Genomic DNA, 22,381 nt, shown 5'->3' with positions numbered 1-22,381 from the left:
CTTAGTACCATGCTGCCAAATTCAATCCCTAAGCTCCTCATTAAAGAATCATGCACACACACGCACACACACACACACACACACACAAAAAAAAAAAAAAAAAAAAAAAAAAAAAGCAAAATGATGGAAGGAAGGGGAAGGAAAGGTAAAGATAGTTCGATGACAGCTGGCTAGATCCACCCAGGGAAGAAGCTGTTACTTGGAGGGCCTCTCTACTGCCTTTTCCTTGAATCTGAAGTACTAAGTCAGGTTAAGAAAAGAACATTTATCTTTTTTTTTCTTCTATCATGTATACCATTTCACCTCTAATTCAATTCCCTAGAACTATCCTAATTTATAACATGAAAATCTATCAGCTCCTGTCCCCACTGTGGGGACAGGGGGTGATGGCATTAAACAGAGAGCAGACACTGAAGGCCTACCTCAGTCCTGTAACTGAGACTATATGCACTAATTCTCAAGGCCCACCACTCCCTGGGGGCATTCAATCTGGGCACCAGACATTGCAGTCTCAGAAGCAGTGGCCTGTCAAGACAGTCAACCTGATTAATCTGAAAGCTCCAAAACTTCCATCATGTCAACAGTAGCTGGGAATATGAAATGTTGGGATAGCACAATATAGTCCCAGCAACAGCATGATGGTTCCACCAGTATTCATAGCCTCTAAGTAGAAGTACAGTTTCCTTAGGGTTCTGAACACCACAGACCTCTAAGGGTGAGAAAGCCTCAGTCTAGAAACGACTGGGTATCTACTGTCGCATGAGCGCAGCAGCAGGAAACTGCCTTAGTGAAGCCTCTACCTTATGTGCAAGGGACTGTGTCTTAAGACCGGTGAGAAAGAAAACCATTAGGGTTAGGCAGGAGGGAAACAGAAGATGTATCAGATGAATCAAGAGAAGCAGTAACACTAATCACAAGGCTGGCGTTAGCAAGAGCCTTGATACCCTAGGTCTTGTGCCACACTCTTCATGAGGATTATCTTATTTAATGCTTACAGCACTGCAGTAAATAGCAGATTAGCAAACGTACCTTACAGGAGAAGATACCATGTTTAGAGACAGTAAGTAATGTGTACAGGGTCACACAGCTACTAAACAGAGGTCAGAATGTAAACCCCGCATGTGAGTCTAGAGACCATGCTGGCAGCCACTGTGGTAAGCTGGCTCTGAGAGAAAAGAAAGTGGACAGGTGGCAGGTAAGAGGCACCTGCTCCCGCCCACCATTCAAGACTCCCTTCCTACCTTCAATGTCTTGGAACCCATGGTGACTCCTGTCTGCAACATGCCATCAGCAATGCCCAGTTGGTCCATGTTCAGGAGGAAAGGGGTCACCAGGGTCACATAGGTGGCTCCTGACCACTTCTTGAGGAAATTTAGAGCCCATGTTTCAGTAGATCCACCAACATTGTCAAGGATGAAGTCAAACCTGGAGGGAAAGAAGCAAATGAAACGCCCTGGCAGTCTACACTGGGCACAGGTCGTCTCGGCTTCGATGCCGGTTGGCTACAGGGTGTGCTCAGTGACAGCTCACGCACTGGGTGGCATTACATCATCCCACAGAGGGCTAGTTGAGAGGGGAGAAGGCACATTCACTCACTTCCATTTACGCCTTTTTTTCCCCAATGTTAAAATGCAACCAATTTCTTTTCTCTTTTCCTTTGTTTTTTTGAGATAAGGTTTCTCTGTGTAGCCCTGGATGTCCTGGAACTCACTCTGTGGATTAGGCTGGCCTCAAACTCATAGAGCTAGATCCACCTGCTTCTGCCTCCCAAGTGCTGGGATTTAAGGTGTGCTCCACTATTGCTGGCCTGCAACTGATTTCTTATTGTAAGTTTTCTTATATCTTATACCTTAAGACATAAGCAAGTGGCTCTGAATCCAGGTGATTTGAGTTAATATGAATAGAATGGATTCTCACACCAAAAAAGTATCCGGCTTAAAATATACATCACTGAAGAGCTAAGGTTGTCTAAGGTGAGGAATCCTGACATCAGCTTTGAAGAAGACTATAAAACTGTCTTTCAATGTCATCATGGATTTTCCAGTACACACAATTTGTTTGCCTGTAAGAATGACTGCTTTTATCCCCTCTACAGCCAGAAATACATCCTCTTTACCTTCTGGAATGTTCTTTTTGTGTGTTATGTATAGCATCAGGATAATTCATGAAAAAAGTCAACACCTTCTCTTAGCCTTCAGTGCTACTCTGACATGCCCCCACCCCACACTAATAGAATCCACAGCATTGACAGATACTACACTCAAAGGGGACAGAAACCCACAGCAGCTTTTAATTACTTTAAAAAAACAAACTTCTATTTAGAAAATGCATATGTATAAATGTGGATTCCATTGGGTAAAGTTTGCCCCCTTCCAAATTCATCTGGGGGAAAGTCAAAACATCAAAGCTTCTAAGATAGCTTTGGCCAGCTTCAAGTATACCAAAGTCTTTCATGGGATTAAACTAAAAGACAAAAAGTAAAGGCTACAAAGGCAAGAGAGTGACATTCCTAGAGGATCATGCTTCTCATTAGCAAAGTTTCTACTGTATTCCTAATGCATTAGTAGCAAATATGAGGCTATTTAATTTGTGGGAAACTTAAAACTGCTATTATAGACTGGGCACCATATGAGAAGAAGTCTGGAAACAAACTGTAGGCTAAATTATCCCAGGAATGATTAATGGCCTTAAAGTTAACAAAACACCCAAAAGCCCCTGCCTCTGCTGTCTTAACCATGATATGACTGGACTGGAAAGAGATGTAACTCTCTCCTGCTATAAAAATTCCTATAGGCAGATTCAGAGTGCAACCTCTGGGCAGAGGTTATAAGTACAGTGATCAATTAAACTGTCTGTGGTGGTTTGATTGAGAATGGCCCCCACAGCCATTCTATCTGATGAGTGGAACTGTCCAGGACGGATCAGGAGGTGTGGCCTCGTTAGAGGACCTGTGTCACTGGGGTGGGCTTTAAGGTTTCAAAAGTCTTTGCCTTCTAGTTAGTGAACACAAGTTCCCTCTCTCCCTCCTCCCCCCCTCTCCCTCTTTCTCTCTCTCCCTCTTTCTTTCTCTCTCTCCCCTCTCCCCCTCCATGTAAACTCTCAGCTATTGTTCCAATGCCGTTATTTCCCACCACGATGGTTACCAGCTCACCCTCTGAAACTGTAAGCAAACTATCAACTAAATGCTTTCTTTTATAAGTTGCTTTTGTCATGGTATCTTTTCACAGCAACAGAAAAGCAAGACACTGTTGAAGGAAGAGAGAGGGAAGGAAGGAGAGCCCCCTACTGGAAGAGTACAATCAAAGAAGCATGAGAACTTGCCAGAGAAGCTGAGGGGACAAACTAAGTGTCTTTCTAGCTGCCAGGTTCTCCTTGGTAAACAAAGCACAAACATGTACACTACTAAAGACCAATAGAGGATAATAGGCTGGTGTTGGCCTTTGTGTAAGCCTAGCAACTAGTCAGGCCCCACCCCTGATGACTTCTAACCATTAGGCTTTGCCCACAAGATGTTTTAATAGCCATAATTGGCCAGGCCCAGTCCCTTCAGATAGACGCAAGTGGCTTAGCTCCACCCTACAGAATAAAAAGCTCAAGCTCAGGACTTGAAAACCCTGTGCTTGCTGGCTTATAGCCAGGCAAGAAAACATGCATCCCAGGTTCAGGGAGAGATCCTGCCTCAAAGGAAGAGATGGACAGTAATAGAGGGAAATATATGACACCCTCTTTTGGCCTGCACTTACATAGGCATGTGAACCCATACGTGTATGCCCATACGCGCGCGTGCGCGCACGCGCGCGCGCACACACACACACACACACACACACACTCGCACTCACTCACACACACACCAGCATTGGGTGGAGACATACAGCCAGGAACACGACCAGCTGAAGCCTCTAACCAACTGATGCTTTTAATAGCCCACCCAGGACCACCTCCTCCCCAGCCAATTGTTGTTCCTTTCCTTGCTTCCGTGTTCCATAGAGCTCGTGCTGGATAGACATAAGACAGTCATCAGGGAAGACAGAGCCTCAACTGATAAAACAACTCCCTAAGATCCAGCCGCACCGCATTTTCTTCACTAGTGATTGATGTGGGAGGACACAGCCCACTCTTGGTTGGGGCCACCCCTGGGCTGAGCAAGCCAAGAAGACAAGCCAGGGGGCAGCACCCCTCCATGGCCTCTGCATCAGCTCCTGCCTCCAGGATCCGGCTTTGTTTGCGTTCTTGTCCTGACTTAATTCCACGATGGACGGTGATGTGGAAATACAAGCCAAATAAACCCTTTCCTCACCAAGTTGCTTCTGATCATGGTATTTCATCACCAATAGTAACCTTAATTAAGACAGAAATTGGTACCAGGGGAGTGGGCCACTGCTATGACAGACCTGGCCATGTTGTTTTTGGGAGGATCGGAACTTTGGGTGAGAAAAGCCATCCATGAGTGTTGAGAGCTTGGTGAGCTGTTCTGTGGGAGCTTAGAAAGACAATGCAGAGAGCGATGCAGACCACAGAGGCCGGGCTTGGGAAGTTCTAGAGGGAAGTTTAAGAGTCTCTTAAAAACTTTCTCTTTCAAAGCCATTTGCTATTCTGAATTGGGAGCCCATGGTTCTAGTTAGCTAAAGCTGAAGAATAGAATGTGATGAACAAAAGACCAGAACCACTAAAGTGCACCTTTGTGTTACTGGGACAAGTGATGCCGGTCGGCAAAAGAGATCAGCATCACTGAGGTGGATTCTTCTGGGCAATGTTTCTAGAGAGTCAGTGCACAGAAGCTGTGTTCCAGAGGTGGCCAAGGTTGTAGCTCACACTGGCAGCCGGACTTGATAACTGTAAGAGTCATCCTGGTGGTACTGGTTTGGAAAGCATGAAGGGAGTCATGCAGAGAAGTTAGCGCTTAGCACCCTGAACAAAGCCCAGGAGATGCTATTGGTGAAAACGCAGCCCAGTTGCAGCACAGACCCCAGCATTTTAGAGATGCCTGTACTACGCGATGACCACCAAAAGCAGCAGTGGTGTGGGTGGATCCTGCCCCAGCTTAGAAGACGAGCTGTGTGAGCTGCAGGGGCTGGAGCCAGAGAAATGACCCAAGCCCCTTGAAGGAGTCAAGAAGATCGTGAGTGAATCCCAGATATTGGACAATAAGTTATTATACTGTTGGAGTTTAGTTTTTCCTTTGTTCAGATTGTGACTGTGCCTTGATTCTTCCCTCTTGAAAAAAGGTATATTTCAGTTATTTTTTATTAGATAGGAACCCATGGTAGAGACTTTAAATTAAAAAAGAAAAAAAAAAAGTGAGAAATTTTAGACTTATAGACTTTAAAATCTAAAGAGACTAGATTTTTATTTTTTTCTAACAGAACTTTTGAAGTGTTTGAATTTGTAAGACTGTGAGACTTTAAATAAGGTTTGTAAAAATGTTTTATATCGTGCTATCTTTATTAACATGTGATCTTGGGGACAAACCCCCCCCCCCCACAATGGTGGTCCTGGGTTCTATAAGAAAGGAGGCTGAGCAAGCTAAGAGGAGCAAGCCAGCAAGCAGCTCCCTCCATGGCTCCTGCATCAGTTCCTGCCTCCAGGTTTCTGCCCGGTGTGAGTTCCAGGCCTGACTTCCTTCAGTGATGAACAGTGATGTAGAAGCATGAGCCACATACACCCTCTCCTCCCCAAGCTGCTCTGGGCATGGTGCTCCATCACAGCAGGAGCGACCCTGACCAGGACAAGCAGTGGGCACTAACCCTTGCCAGGGAGTGCAGGCTGCGGAGGAGGAAATGTCTCCTTCCCCAGCATCCATCCAATGTCTACAACAGTGCCTGACAGGCGCTGCAGACAAAGGCAGAACACGCAGCTCCGGCTGGCTCTTTCAACCTTCCACACTGCACATCTAGTCAGTGTGGCTTCCACAGAATTTTAAGAAAGAAAGAAAACCCTCTGAAATTGTAGCACATACTTGTGAGCTGCGCTTTCAGCTTCAGCTTTGCCTCAGCTAATGCAGAGCAAATTAACAGACAAGTCACAGGCAAGAGCAACAGGGCTTGGGAGAGTCCCCCAGTCAGTTCTATCTGGAGCCTTAGGCCAAGCCACAGACTGGCTTTCAGGCATTTTGTACACACCACACTGGTCCCTGCCAGTATTTATTCTTACACTGTGTCTTCTTATGTCCTTATTGAGCCAAAACACTGAAAATGTGTTTAGGGATAATCATGTGGCTTCTCTATTCTTCCTGTGATGATGCCACAGAGGGAATACACTTCCCAATCTTGTTGCCTTAAAAATCAGACCATGTACAAAAAATAACTTCCCAAGTACATGCCATGTGGAAGCGAATCCAGATGACAAGGAATGTTTCTAGTCTTTTAGAAGATTCCAGCACGACTCAGACACGCACACTCCACTGTACTTGAGCCCTCCCTCCCAGGAGGAGCACTGTCCTGCTACTTACAGTTTTAAGGATTTCAATTGCTCTTCCACACTTCCCGATGTGTAATCAACGACTTCATCTGCTCCAAGCTTCCTTACAAGCTCACCGGCATCCTGAGAGCAAACTGCTGTCACATGAGCACCCCACGCTTTCATTATCTACAGAGGGAAGGGCACAGCAGGGAATGTGAAAGAATTCTTTTTTAAAGAAAAGGTTGGTGCTAGGTGTATGCACATCAGAGTAATCTCTAGAGAACTTCTAGGTCCTCGTCTTAGCAAGCACCGTAGATATCTAGAAATATACACAGTGATCAGCTATTAGGTGCAAGTTATTACGAAAATATGGACACTTTCAGTTGTAGAACACAAATTAGGTCCTCTCCTTTGGAGTAAGAAGGCCTAGATAAATGGTCTCTTCATTTTAAAACACAGGTCACATATTTAAAAACAGACTCAATATAAGATTACATGACTCTAATGTTATTCAGATTTGAGTATCTGAAATCACTCTCTACTTTTTCTACAATGCCCATTTCATAGAGGTAAAGGGGACTACTTCCAGCCTGGTATCAGGCAAGATACTTCAAATGTATTAAGAAACTTGGTATTAATATAGACCAAACCAAATAGGGTGACACACACATGTACTTCCAGCATCAGTGCTAAAGGGACATGAGTGCTAAAAGGATCAGAAACCCAAGGTCATTACCAGCCATATAGAATGTTCAAGGTCAGCCTATGCATAGGACCCTATCTCAAAACAAAATTATTTCCCAAGGACTCACATGCCCTGAAAACCACTGAGGAAGGATAACATACGCAGTGTATTTTGTGTGTGTGGGGGGCCACAGACAGGGACTCTGCAGTGAAGGAATAGATTGCTTTCAACAGCAAGTCCTGAGTCAAAGTCCCAGGTGGAATCTAAGATGTCCATTTTTTCCCCAAAATACACGCAAGGCATTGTTGAGGAAAGAAAGTGATGTGCCAAATAGACCTCAGTCTATGTTATGCTTTTCTTTAAAGATTTATATTTGTTTTAAGCATATGTGTGTGTGTGTGTGTGTGTGTGTGTGTGTGTGTGTGTGTGTGTGTGTGTGTGTGTGCCACATGCATGATGCCTGGTCCCCACAGAGGTCACACAGGGGCACTGGATCACAAGACAAGAACTACAGACAGCTGTGAGGTGTGATGAGGGTGCAGGGAACCAAGCCCCAGTCTCTGAAGAACAACCAGGTTCCTGACCACTGAGCCACCCCTCCAACCCTATGGTTTATTTAACAGCATTAAATCCTCGGGAAGAATCTATCATGTAACAAAACAGCTCAACCGATTCCCTTCTAAAGTCTCGCTTTTCCTGACCCACTTAGAACTGTCAGGTTACCTTTGACTATTACTAAACAGTTTAGTGAAGAAGTTTTCATGTAAAATAAAGTACAAATACAAAAAGCACTTAGAAGGCAAATACCACTTAGATAAAGAAACAGAAAACCTGCAGCTGTTCACAGGTTTTTCTTCTTGTCCTGTCTCAAGACAAGCCCCTCTCTTAACCATCTCCTTTTTTAAGTCACTATTATCTTGATTTTTTTTATAGTAATCAATTCCTGACATTAAGAAAAAAATGTCATCTAAATATGCAATGCTCAGGCACAATATTTTGGTTGTGTTCATTTTTTTAAAATATGGGGTGGGGAGAAACCTCTTCTAAATCATGGGATACTATCCCTTTGTTCTCCTACAATTTATCTGTGGAAGAATCCAGGCCATTAGACCTGCAGAACCGCCCTGTCGTCTGGAACTAATGTTTGCAGAGGGCAGTTCCTATTGCTGCTGTGTCCTCTGCCTTTTTTCCTGCACCTTGGGAGAAGGCTGCAAGAGTGGATCAGGCGTCTTTAGAAAACCACAGATAGCGTGTGACACAGACAGAGGATCTCTGCAAGCCGTCAATGCTCAGGACTTATGCCTGCCCAGCGCTGGCTCAAGAGTAATGTTCGAGTTCTGTTTCTTTTCATTAGTAGTCACCCTGCTGCCTGACTTCCCTGCTGCGATGAACCATGATCAAAAACTTCCTTTCCTCCTCAAGTGCTCTTTTCAAATATTTTGTCACAGCCACAAGGAAGTAACCAAGACATACGGGCTGCTACTTTGTTAAAATCTCCTTGATAGTGAGTGCCCTTTGATGTACCAAGATTTTTAACTTGATAAACTTCAACTTCTTGCTTTTTAAATCTATTGCTTATGCTTATGTTTTTAGTGTCACATCTAAGAATCTGCTGCCAAATCTCAGGGGATGAATATTTATAGCTGGTTTCTTCTGAGAGCACTCTGATTGGTGCCCTTACATTTAACTCTGATTAACCTTGAGTTCCTTTTTTGTCCATTGTGTAAGGTAAGGATCCAATTCCTTTCTTTTGAAAGTGGATACCAAGTTGTCTCATCATCTGCTAGAAGGACATTTTCCCCTCGCCTAACCATTTTGTCATCCTTGTTTAAAATGAAATGATGGGGCCAGGGAGATGGCTCATCAGCTAAGAGCACTGGCTGCTCTCACACAGGACCCTACATCAGTTACCAGCTCATAACCACTATAATTCCAACTTCAGGGGATCTGACACTCTCTTCTGGCCTCCTGGGCATCTGCACACATGTGGTAAACACTCACATAGACACAAGACACACATAGACACATAAAATACAAACTGACCACACATAATCAGATTTGTCTCTAGATAGTTCTTTTTTCTATTTTGTTCTAGTGTTCTCCCTTCCCTCCCTCCTATCTCTCTCCCCCCTCCCCCTCCCTCCCTCTCTATTTAGAGAGATCTTTGTGCCACTAACCCACTATTTTGGATACTCTAGCTTAGTAGTAAGTTTGAAATTTGGAACTAATTCTATTCTTTTTAAAAATTTTGACTATTTGGGTTACTTTGCAACACCATATACATTTCAGAATAAACTTGCTTTATGGGAAAGAAGCAGTTCACATTTTTATTGGCTTTACACTGAATATGCAGACTGCTCTGAAAGTGCACTACCTTCTTAGAGGTATTCTGGCTACCATGTTTTTTAGAATTTTAGAATCAGCTTACCAGTTTCTACAAAAAGCCTGCAACATTTCTGACTGGAAGCTAGCCTCAGCATTTGGTAATGCTGTTTACCGTTAAACTGCAAACTTTCATCTCCAACGGCCACCGTGGTCTTCCTCCCAAAGGGCTTCATTCCACACACTCAGCTTTTCTACACTAAATGACTGCAAAGGTTAATATTTCCTTGTATGTTATCACATGTCCCTTTGGTTCACTAAAATTAAAAGGCATTTACTAGATACCTTACTTTCCACACTGACCAAAACCAATGTGGAGAGTAAAGTATTTCAGCTTATAGTCTATAGTCTATTATCAAGGAAGTCAGGGCAGGAAGTGAAGCGGAGGCCGTGGTAGATGCTACTGACTGGTTTGTAATCCATGGCTTGCTCATGCTTTCTTATGTAATCCAGGACCACCTGCGCAGGGATGGTGCCACTCACAAAGGGCTGGGCCCTCCCGCATCAAACTTGAATCAAGGAAACGCCCCGCAGACATGCTCACAAGCCAGTAGGTAGAGGCAATTCCTTAACTGGTCAAGCTGGCAAAATTAACCAGTACACTAAGCCCAGCTTCGAAGGAAAACTAATTTATAACATATGAAATTAAAGTTCATAGAAGTAAAAATATTCCTAGTCACAAGATTTAAAAAGTCTTTTACCTGTATGGCAAAGGTACCAACTCCACCGGAGGCACCCAAGATTAAAGCACTGCGACAGAAAACAAAATATAACCAGTGAGAATCTCAGACAGACAAGCCTGAGAAGCAGAACTTAAGAGGTAACTGCCTCACTGACAATCCCCAAAGCAAATAAAGTTATTCTTCTTTCCAAGATTGAGTTACACAGATTTCACCAAGAAGCTGCAAATACTTAAAATGAAACATTTCACAAACGGTTAACTGAGAACACAAATATCAGCATACTAACAATTCCCATTTCCTGGTAGTTTGGGTGCGTCTTTGTGACTCTGCTTTGCAATTTCCTTGGGCTAGTCACCACCGCCCCTCTGTGAGGAGGAACCTGAGGTGTTTTCTAATGCAGTTCTCTCAGGAAAGTCAATCCTGACCATATTCCTGCCAAGGTGGAAGGAACCCCCTGTGTTCAGGCATGTCCTGCTAACTAGTCAACTGTCAGAGACGACTCACCCTCTGTATGACTTCCTGTGGAAGGAGATGCGTGTCCTGGCAGCACAGTCACCCAAGCAAGCTCCGGCCTCTTACCACATCCACTCAGCGCCCTCCTGCCACATGGAACAGGGGGCTAGGTCTGGAGTCCATGGAGAGGGGAGTAGAGGTTAAGTATAAAGGGGGTGAGGGCTGAGCCTCTAAACACAATGCAAGGACAGGTGTGCCTACGGTACAGGCCTACCATCCACTCCCAAACAAGTCTGTGGTCTGAATGACAATCAGTGGTCATTGCCTCAGGCAGGCAGGATGGTTCAGTGGGTAGGGGTGCATATTATGAAAGCCTGACCAGCTGAATTCAATCACAGGGGGCGAGGAGAACAGACTCCTGGGTCCATTGTCCTCTAATTACACACACGTGCTGTGGCGCACGTGCGCACACGCACGCACGCACACGCCTGCGCACGCGCAAACACACACACACACACACAGAGAAAGAGAGAGAGAAGTAAAAATACTTGAAAGAATCACTGCTTTCCATACTTTTACATTTTATTCTGGAATGAATTGCCTCCTTGGACGGTACGGCTTCAAAGCCTAGGAAACTGTATTGAACTGCAGTTTGGTGCTGTGTTACCAATAGAGGTGTAGGGACACGGCATGATGGTTGTCTGGTATCTGATACATATTAACGTTACGGGAGACTGTTTCATGAAAACTCAGTGCCCACAGATGAACAGTCTTCTGAGACTAAGTGGTGGGAGTGCCGGCAGCCTGTCTGCCACTATTATTACACAACTGCTACTTATGGGCCCTTTCCTCGCTACCAGACAGTACAGAATTTCACCACCCACCGCTAACCAGCGCACTGAATCTAGAACACACTCAGTCTATAATCCTAACCCTAACTTCATTTTTCCTGTCCCTCAGTCGAATCAGAGGCTGATTATTATCATCTGTTATATGTTAAAAGTTATTACTATAATTTCCAAGCCAGCTGTTCCCTTTGAAATGCCATCAAATATAATTAACAGAAGTCTCCTTGCAAATCAAGTTCCTTCTACAAGTAGTTTCCATCGCACAGAATGATTAATGGCAAAGAAAGGAAGAAACTGGAGATGCCTCACTCCTCCAAACTCTCATGCTTTGTAGCCTTAGTATCTCCTAAGTGGGAAAGCTCCTGGCAGCTGAGATGGGCACACCTTGAACCCAGCACTCAAGAGGCTAAGGCAGGTAGATTGCAAGTTCAAGGTCAGCCTGGGCAACTCAGCGAGGCCCTGTCTTGAACCAAAACATGTAACAAAGGAAACCTGTCATATAGATCATGTAACAATTAATTTACCCATAAAACATTTGATGCTGACTTTTTGCTCATTATCTAAATTAGTGAAATTATCCTTCAAGTAACTTCAAGCTTTTCTTTTAATCTACATTAAGACAGAATGGGATAGGCATTTTATCAAGATTGTAGTTGTCTAAGGCTTGGTAATTTTTGAGTCAGGAGGCTATTTGTTTAAGAAAATACCTCTCTGGTGGCTTAAAGATATTTTCCTAGGGAAGCTGCAGGTCAGTGGCTATTATTCTTAGAAACACTGAGGCCTGGTGTTTTGTCTGCTTCTTGTTTTGTTTCTTCTGTGTAAGGGGACGGGGACAAACACATTCCACGCATGGGGATAAAGGAGACACTCTCAGAAGCTAACACGGGTGGAGAGCCTGTTGTCTCTCATTCAATGTGGGCACCTATTTCTACTTCGTAGGCACCGAAGGACAGAGACCTCCCGTCACAGCCCGCACTGGCAAACTATCCTAGACGCCAGGTCAGGGCTTGACTTCAGAAAAAGAATCTCCTCACTATCACACCCTGCAAGCAGCACAGTAATGGCTGTCACCTGAGGACGGGGGTCACCTGGCTACTTGACAGCCTGCATTAACATTTCTTCCAGTAAAGCAAAGCTTGAAATTCATTTCTAGGGGGCTGGAGAGATGGCTCAGAGGTTAAGAACAATGGCTGCTCTTCCAGATGTGTAAAATAAAAATAAATAAATAGTTTAAAAAAAAATAAAAAAGACTCTAGCATCTCCCCCAAGAAGACAGGGCTGAAAGGATACCAAATATAACGGCTGCCTGGGGGCCCAACTTCCAGACACATCTCCAATTCCTTCCTGTCAGCTTGTCTCTTCCCCATAACCCTTAATCTGAAGCAGCTTAATTTCCTAAATAAAACAGCAAAATTATCTCCCAAAAGGGCCAGATTCGGCAACCAGTGTCAGTTCCCAGTGCTGACACCTGAGGGCGCCCTGAAGTGAGAAAAACCAAGGAGTAGGCTCAGAAGTGCTGGAGACAATTTTCTGGCCGTGCAAACTTTGGTTTTGCATAGGGCCAAGCAGGGCCTATTCTTTTTCAAACAAAGTAAATCTCCAAAAGGACTGCAGGCAAAATGAATTCTAAAGCCAGCCATAAGCTGATGGTTCCTGTGGCTAACCCACTTTGTAGTCTAGTCCGTGAAGTACCTCCGAGCGCTAAGGCCGTGCCGGGCCTCCCTCACAGCAAGACTTAAATGCTGTTCCGGGAGGGGCATTTTCGGACCTTGATTGCTGTAATGGCCACACTACACATGCAAATGTAACTGGAGCTGGAACCTAGGCACGGCGACCAAAAGTGTGCTGTCTGTCGGTTGGTTTATGTCAGTGGTTCGAAACCTTCCTAACGCTTTAATACATCCTCACATCGTGACGACCCCCAACCATAAAACTATGTTTGCTGCTATTTTATACGTGTAACTTTGCTACCATTATGGCTCGTGATGTAGGTATTTTTGGAGATAGAGGTTTGTCAAAGGGGTCATGATCTACAGGTTGAGAACCACTGGTTTATATAGAGGTAGCCCAAGAAATATACTTGCAAGAGCACTTTAATGTAAAATTGCCCAGGCTTTTAGTACACAGCCGCTCACTTCCTAGTCCACAGAGCTTAAGCTGAAGACTGAGACTGTTCTAGTGGCACATCTAGAAAACATGGGAAAACAGGAATAATTATTATAATGCTATGCATTCTTCTTTGTTGTTGAGTCAGAGTACCAGGGAGCAGGCCTCAAACCTGCTGCTAGCTGAGGGTGGCCTGAACTCCCGACCCTCTGTCTTGGCCTCCAGAGCAGGCACATGCCACCATACTTGCTCTCTTAAACTCCAGATCCGAACCTGTGGTCAGGTCAGTTCTGTCTAAAGGTGTCTAAAGTCTCCTTAAAGAAGCATAGAGACACTAATGTACCACCGGAGTGGCGGCTCTGCAGTGAGGAATGCTTGCTGCTCTTCCCGAAGACCGCAGTTCAGTGCCCAGCACCCCTGTCAGGAGGCTATCAATCACCATGACTCCAGCCAGCCAGGGGTCAGACCCTCTCTCTCCCCCTCCCCCTCCCTCTTCCTCTCTCTCTCTCCCTCTTCCTCTCTCTCTCTCTCATGTTTGTAGTATTTTCAGGTATTTCCATCCCTTGTGATTGTCACAGGTAAGTAAGTGGGAAGGTAAGCTATTATTGTACCTCACATACAAAGATTTCATCAAGCTGACATTTCTAGGGCCATCAATGCCAATTGCTACAGTTCCAGTGTCTGTAACACATCCCCTCCGGAACTCAGATGCTGGTATCTTAACCCCCGAGTGAAGGGGCAGGAGCTGGCTGGGTCACGTGGGCAGAGCCCTCCTGACTGGTCATTCTGGAGGATCTTGGCCTTGTCAGCATGTGGGGATAAGCAAGAAGCAGCAGCAATGTCTGGACGCCAGAGGCTGGCCTTCTCCAGACATCAAATCAAGAGGGCCAGTTTCTTGATCTTGAACTCCCAGACTCCACTTTGTGGTATTTTGTTCTACAAGGGTGAAGGGCACAGGTGCCAGGCTCTCACTACTGGTTGCGACACAGGTGTCCTGCACTATGCATATGAAGAGAAGCTCCTGGTGTTAATTACTGAGGACCTTTCTCACAGGGCTACATCAATTAACAAATCAAATCTAATATCATATTTAATGTCCTTGGGGCTGGCGAAATGGATCACTGGGTAAGGTACTTGCCACCAAGTCTGACCAACCGAGTTTTGTTTTTTGGTTTTGGTTTTTGGTTTTTAGCTCAGAACCCATGTGGTGGAGAGGACCAGTTTCCACAGATTGTCCTCTGACCTGCATATGCATGGTGTGGTATGCACATACTCTCTCACACTCAAGTAAATTAAATAAAATATCACTTAAATTGTGCTTAAAATTTAAAAATATATAATGACCTTAAAAGGCAGAATTAACCCACTTCTCAAAGTTCTTCTCACAGTTTAGAATCTTATGATCAGACATTCAGAGGAAACAGCAAAGAGACCACACGTTAACAGCAGAAGAGAGTAGAACTCAGGACTCCAATTCCCAGTACCAGGCTTTAACAGACAGTAACAGTGAGCCAAATAATTACCCACAAGTCAACAGCAAACTGGACATTCACAGTGACGAATCTAAGGAAAATCAGATCAATTTCTGTACCTACATTGTTTTTCACAGTATACTAAAATACACTCAGAGATCCCCAGACCCAAAAGGAACACAGGCCTGTAGCTGTATCATTCACACAGCCACAAAGGCAAAATGAGTCTAGAATTTTTAAGGGAAAGGAACCAAGACAATAAAGCCTCCAATTAAGGTATAAAAATCTGGAAGATGTCTGCATGTTAGTAAGGAAGGAAGTCTGTGGTCATTCAATTTAAACTATGTTTGACCACAATGGCAACTTCGGAAAAGATAACTCATGAGAACTTAAAAAGCAAGGTTGGCCTTTAGAGTAAATGCTTGCCTTTAATTTAATCCACTGAGCCTCCTCAACAGTCCCTATGTGAACTTTCTAAACATTATACTGTCCTTATTAGTAACAGAAGCCACCATTTACTGAGTGCCACCAGCTTTACGTACTTTATCTCATTTACTCTTCAAAACAAAAGTCAGAGAAATCAATTGATATGTCATGCAGCTATGAAGCAGCAGAAGCGAACATGAATGAAAGGTAACAGCCCCTTCCCCGCAGTGCATTTCAGAACCACTGTGGGTATCTGTACTACAGACGCTTTATTAAGTAAATCAAGTTTATAACATGGGTAAAATAATAAATAGAAAATGTGTAAATTATAAAAAACAATCTAACAATATTCTGTAACAAAAGTTCCATGAATGTGAGGTTTCCCTCTGGATTCTAAACATCTGACTCTCCTGAACTCATCCTCTCAGACCACGGCTGAGCACGGAACAGCAAGGGAAGGAGAAAATACAGATGATGAGGACATAAACCACACACTGTCCCTGCAGCATCAGAACTGAACTCCAAGGAATAAAAACAGCCCAAGGAAACTCAAGAGTATTCAATGGCATTCTGTAGCCCCATTAAAACACACAAACCTGCAAGCAAGTCCTGGTGGTAAGAAAGCACCACTCTTGGTATGCTGCACATAACCTCACACAGGCATACATACGTATGAACGTATGTATGTATGTATGTAAAGAGTTTAAATGCCTAATATAGGAGACTCAAATGCCTAGATAGCTCAACTATATGTCTTTAAAAACCCGCCATTTGATTCAGCTGAGAATCCATAGAATAAGGCTGTAAAATAAAATGTTTCAAATGTTAGCCTAACTAGGCACACAGCTAATGGTAATCTAAACAAGCACAGATCTGCTGTGAAGGACCAGAAGAAGAGAGGGAAGCTTCAGATATCACCACTGGACTTACCGTTTTCCCGTGCAATTCTTGGCATTCAGACCGCCAACCTTGTTTATGGCAGACCAGGCTGTCAGAGCCACATACGGCAAAGAAGCGGCTTGAGTATGAGTGAGTGATTTGGGCTTGTGCGAGACCTACATTGAGAGACAATGGTCAAAACTAAACAGGAACTTGCAAGCCTACATACACAGCTAAGTATTTACCTTTATGCAAAAGCCAGAATTTTCACACAGAAATTTACAAAGTACTTCTGGGCTCAGTGTTTACTGCACACCCTATTCCAAAGTTGGTCTCAGAATAGTCTCCAAACAGCTCTTTACCTGTATCATAGAGGCTCAGGAATGCTTTGCAGGCTACATTATTAGATAAACCACTTCACTGTTTATTTAAAAAGACTATATATAGTAGTCACATTAGACCTGACTCTACCCAGAGATAAATTCAAATGAACCTCAAATCCCAATAAACACATTTTAATTCGTTTTTGAGATTAATTACTTCTTCAACTCTGTTTTCTAGAAAGTAATTTTCTAGACTTTTTTCTATTCTAGTAATTCCTAACCCTAGTAACTCCAGGTTCCCTCACTATACCTTTCTCTCTATTAATTGTTAGGTCCCTGATGACCTTTAATTCCTCCATGCCTCTCTCTTGGGTAGATTTGGTTCACACTGGGTAGAGCGAAGAGCACTGCAGGGTTCTAAACCTCGGCCTAAGTCTCTGCTCTGTGGATACAGATGCAGGCAGCTAATAAATAGCATCAAATAGTATGTACCTATCAAAGTTTCCTAGTCTTTATTTTAGCTCTTTCAATGTTGCCCATAAAACATGGACCTAATCTGAAAAACCACCAATGACTTTCGAGATGCCTGCCGGCCTTCCTTATACAGCTAAGCATTTTAGCAGGGATGGTGAGTTACCTCATTCCCACTGACCACAACGAATTCTGAGAGAGTGCCTTGTTTCCAAGGAGGAACTGCAGCCCAGACCTGGAATGCAGATGTGCATCTTATTAGACACAGAAATGTCTAAGTGTGAAGGCATGCCCTAATTCATGGCTACCTGGAGTGGGAAGGGCTCTGGTGCAAAACACTAAGCTTCATATGATAACAGTTCATTGCTGGATATGATTCTGGATTTATCAACTCAAACCACACTGGACACACATACTAATATACCTGCTGCATTCAGCAAGACTCTTCTGGGAATATACAACTTACTAGGGCACCCGGGGTGGTTCGAAGGAGAATGCCCCCATAGGCTCATATACTGGCATGCTTGGTCCCCAGCTGATGAACTGTTTGGGGAGGATTAGGAGGTTTGGCCTTGTTGGAATAGGCACGTCCTTGTTAGAGAAGGTGTGTCACTGGGGTTGGGCTTTGAGGTTTAAAATGCCACTCTAGGCCCCTGCCTCTTAGATCAGTGTGCAAAGCTCTCAGCTCCTTCTCCAGCACCATGCTGCCTGTGTGCCACCATGCTTCCCAGCACTTAATAGTGCTTCCTTTTATAAGAGTTGCCTTGGTCATGATGTCTCTTCACAGCAGTAGACTGACTAAGACACTATGTAACAAGTTGAGACCAGCCTGGATTACATGAAAACCAGTCTCAAAAACAAAAGCAAGAAAAGAGAGGGAGTGGAGGGGAGGGAGGAGGGAAAAGGGGAGGGGAAAGGGAGGAAGAGGGAAGGGGAGGGGAGGGAAAGGGGAAGGGGAGGAGAGGGAAGAGGGAAGGGGGGAGGGGAGCGGGAAGGGATAGGGAAGGAGAGGGGAAGGGGGGAGGGGAGGGAAAAGGGGAAGGGAGGAGAGGGGAGGGGAAGGGAGGGGAGATAAGGAAGAAGGATTAACTCACCTGGTCTCCAGGCTGGAAATACTTCACATCAAGCCCACACTCCATCACTACACCAGACACATCCCGACCCAGCGTCAGTGGAAACTCTTCTCCTCTGGTTCTCATATGCAAAGGGTCTCGCTTCATATTTAAAGCTGTTGCTCCATAACCGCCTACAAATGATTTTAAGATACAGTATGATACAGGTAGGTCGATGTCATCTGCTCAAACGTAGACTCTAACACAATAAGCTTTACGGTTTTGCTACCACACAGTGAAGCATAAAAACAACTGGGTGTCGTTCTTTAAGAAAATTACTTAGACAGCTGCCTTAAACTGATGATTTTCCTGTCTCAGCCTGAATGCTGGGATTACAGAGATGTGCCACCATGCTCACATGAAATTTTTTAAGAACAAGACATTTAGTACTAAGCCTGGTAAAGAAGACAAATGGTCAGGCCATTTAAGAATCCATACATATTAAAGTAGCTGATACTAGGCACTAGATTATGAGTTTGAGTTGTAGTCTCCATCTCCTAAAAGTGTATCTAGAACAGTGGTTCTGAACAAGTACAAAAATTTTTTAGTGGAAAAGAGCCACTGAACTACATCTGATATGTCTGATCAGGTCAATTGCATTGCAATATGTCTTGGCAGTCAGGTACATTGGTTTTGGAGTTTTGTTTGTTTTTAAAACAGAGTCTCACTGTGTAGTCTTGGTTGACCTAAACTTGCTATGTAGATCAAGCTGGCCTCACAGAGATCCATCTGCCTCTGCCTTTGCCTTCCCAGTGTTAGGACTAAAGAAAGGTGTGTGGTACCACACACAGGCACACATCTTGTTTTTAAGGACATTTACACAGATAGCAGATAAGTAAAGCTAAAAACCACTTGTTTGGTTCAAATAAATTAATTGCTCCTCTGCAATAATAATCCAAAGTAATAACTGGGCCTAGCTACTTCAGAGAAGTTCTGAAAGCCAAGGGAAGGCCCTTGAAACTATTTAATGCTGTTTTCAAATAAGGGACTCTAAACAAACTAAGTATAACAACACAGACAGTGGCAGAAGAAAGTAACAAAAAGAAATCACAAGGCTGTATGCTTGTGTGAAGGACCCACTACACAAGAGAAGAGAAACTCAGGAGAGTGCAGATGCCCCAGAGTAAGTGAGCGAGGGAGAGATCAAAAGGACAAGTGGGAAGTCCACCTTAGAGGGCGGGCACAGTGACAATCAATCTACACAGCAGTGAAAAGCAGGTAAGGAGGGAAGCTGTGCTATCAGGTAGGTGATCTGCAGAAGTTGTTTTTCTAAAAAAGCAAACAAACAAACAAACAAAAAACAAGGCACTTGGGAAAAGTCAAAGTTGGGATAGTTCCAGAAAATCCATACCAACCCTCCACATTTGCCATCTGGCTAGCTAGAACTGCACTGCATCACAGCACTGTATAGGAGACTCACAAAGGGCATGTGCCCATGTTTCCCGTCTCATATTCATTTCCCTCTGCTAAGACATAAGCAATTTACCTGCTGGATCCCTTTGTGGTTTGAGCAACACAAGTGTACATTTAGCCTTGTCACAATTCAGTTGTGAAGTTGCAAAAAGGGTTTCAGCCCTTTCTGTGGTCCCATTTTCTTAATAACCCTAATATGCTAATATACCAAGAGTAGCTAGACCTAGCTAACCTCATCTCTCACCAGAATGCAGCCAGATTTTGTGAGAAACTGATCCTGTTTGGTGACCAAATGGGGTTTATTAAGCTTGTCATCCCACCTGGGTGACACACACCTTGGGATAAAGGCAGGAGGATCAGGAGTGCAGGTCATCCTCAGCCACAGTCTGAGGCCAGCTCAGCCCACAAGAGACTCTTAGAAAAGACAAAAGTGCCTCCCTCTGACACAGGCTTGGCTTGTCCAGGGTTGGGTTAATTTAGAAAATTCCCCAACATGTCATCAATTTCAGAGACCTTAATCCCATCTAAAGAAACCAAACTTTGTTGAATATGCTGTTGGCTATATTATTTTAAAATTATTCATGGTCTTAATCATTCCTATGATTTATTATTTTATGTCCAACAGTAGCAACCATTTCCAGGAAAACAGCCTTTATCTGTGAAAATAGATGTGTCTCTTGTTTTCTTCTCAAGAGAAATAATTAATTAATTTTCTACTCAAATGTTTACCAAAGCTAACATACAACACTTTCTCAAAAAGCATCTGTGGGCTGGAAGATAACTTTCAAATAGTATTACCCAGTAAAGTAACAAGACAGTAGATCATCTCAAAAGTAGTCTATAAAGTAAAATGTGCTACAGTATTATATGCAATAGCAGCCTAGAAAGATATGGACACATTCTACAGAAACAAAGCTGTACACAGCACACATTGTGCTTGCATCTGATAAAAAGAAATTACCTTTGCATTTCTCATAAGATGTTATAGCTCACATAGTTCAGTGCTTTTTAGATACAAATGAGACTTAAAGTCAAAACTGAGAATTGCTACACTATGCAGTTTGACCTAAACATTTTCTTCTACCTTTAATTTGTAACCAGATAATACATACGTGTACACATATATGTACATATACTGAGAAATTAAGTTCATCACACATTAAGTCACATAGAAGCCCTTCAGAGCACTGACCCAGGGTTAAACATATGGCAGCTTCCTTAAACACCAGGAGGCTAAGTGCCTCGGAATTAATACTGATCTTAGTCATCTCAAAACATGTTCATCTTCAGAAGACACAGACTGAGAACCCATAGCAAGACTGACAATATTTTTTGTCAATTTTTTCCATAATTAAAGTCATTCATAAATACAAACCAATCTGTTCACTATTATAGAATCATAGTATAGGATATAAGGAATGCTCACCATTCCTTATATTATATATGCTTTCAACATGGCCAAGCAAGAGAAATTAGGATAACATACTCCAATTTCAACAGGCATATAAAAGGAAACACGTTTTAGTTATACAGTACAAAATGCACTATGAGAAATGAGAGAATACTGTGCCCATATCCTGGAGTCCTGCTCTGTTATTTGGTCCACCGGGCCTGTAACAGAAGCTCTGAATGAATATGGGAGAGCAAGAAGGATACAGGAATTATGAAATACAAATTCTGGATGAATGGGGAAGCATAACTGAACTCTGAAACCTATGCCTAACCCTAAAATCACCACCCAGTAAATTCACCGTAGGCACAATTCACACTTGAAAGGAAGCAACCAAACACATTCAATAAAGATTAAAGTATTCCTCTGCTACTGTGGCTTCAAAGTTTTGGAACTACAGGGATATTATCAAAAAAGTCCCGCATGATTCCAAATGGACTCTGCCTATAGCGGCACTTGCCACCAAACCTGGTAAGAGTTCAATTCCCCCAGCGTCCACATGTTGTCCTTTGACCTCCACTTGAGCACTGTCCCACGAACCCAAACGCAAAATAAATAAATGTAACAAAAATAAACCTGAATGAGACACTTAAGCCAACACTTGCTATCTCAGGACTGGAGAGGCAGGGCAAGGAAGAGCGCAGAGTAGAGACTAGTCTGCCCAATGCAATGAGCTGGGGGCCAGCATGGGCTAGGGTGTGAGCTCTTGTTTTAAATCACAAACAAACGAACCACACAAACAAAGCACCTGCACGCCCAACGAAATTCTGACTAAAAGTCTGGACAACTTACTTCTCATGTTAACATCTATTGGGTTTACACTGGCAGCATGGACTTTGATAATGACTTCGTTTGGATAGTGTATGATCGGTAACATCATGTTCTGATTGAATCGAAGAACTTCATTCTTCCCATATTTATCTATCACCCAGGCCGGCATGACAGTGCTCCTCGCGGGCGTAGTGCTAATCTCTCTAACTGGCCGCTTTGGGATAGCTTTGCTTCTCCAGAAGCAGGCGGCAGCGGCGGTGGCGCAAGCCCTTCTTCTAAGTAAACAAGACTTCAAAACTTCCATCCTGGTCAGGGATGAAGCCGCGTCCTCAAAACACACACGAAAAGAAAAAGGAAGAAAGGAACCACCGGGACTGGGTCAAACTAGCCCACTTCAACACTGCCAAATTCTGCAAACCCACTAGTCAATTAAGAGGAGGGGGAGGAGCTTCCAGAAACGAACTTGACCTAAAGAAGCAACGGAAGGACGAAACTAGAATAGCTACGC

The 22,381-nt window shown here is 43.7% G+C and overlaps 1 protein-coding gene across 1 annotated transcript in view; it reads right to left on the bottom strand.

The window, feature by feature from the left end:
- The window catches only part of Rtn4ip1 (reticulon 4 interacting protein 1), a 33,360-nt gene extending 11,168 nt beyond the window's left edge, over positions 1-22,192 (bottom strand). The window contains exons 1-7 of the mRNA XM_051175591.1: positions 21,895-22,192; positions 18,222-18,373; positions 17,294-17,362; positions 16,385-16,509; positions 10,168-10,216; positions 6,449-6,585; positions 1,242-1,425 (exon numbers count right to left, since the gene is read on the bottom strand). Of these exons, the coding sequence (XP_051031548.1) occupies positions 1,242-1,425; positions 6,449-6,585; positions 10,168-10,216; positions 16,385-16,509; positions 17,294-17,362; positions 18,222-18,373; positions 21,895-22,177 (999 nt within the window). The 5' untranslated portion in view covers positions 22,178-22,192. The remainder of the gene's footprint in view (positions 1-1,241; positions 1,426-6,448; positions 6,586-10,167; positions 10,217-16,384; positions 16,510-17,293; positions 17,363-18,221; positions 18,374-21,894) is intronic.
- Positions 22,193-22,381: the final 189 nt, after the last annotated feature.

This window comes from Phodopus roborovskii, unplaced genomic scaffold, assembly GCF_943737965.1.
Source record: "Phodopus roborovskii unplaced genomic scaffold, PHOROB, whole genome shotgun sequence".
NCBI lineage: Eukaryota > Metazoa > Chordata > Mammalia > Rodentia > Cricetidae > Phodopus > Phodopus roborovskii.
Note: the sequence above shows the minus strand (reverse complement) of the source record. Positions and strands in the feature narration are given on the sequence as shown.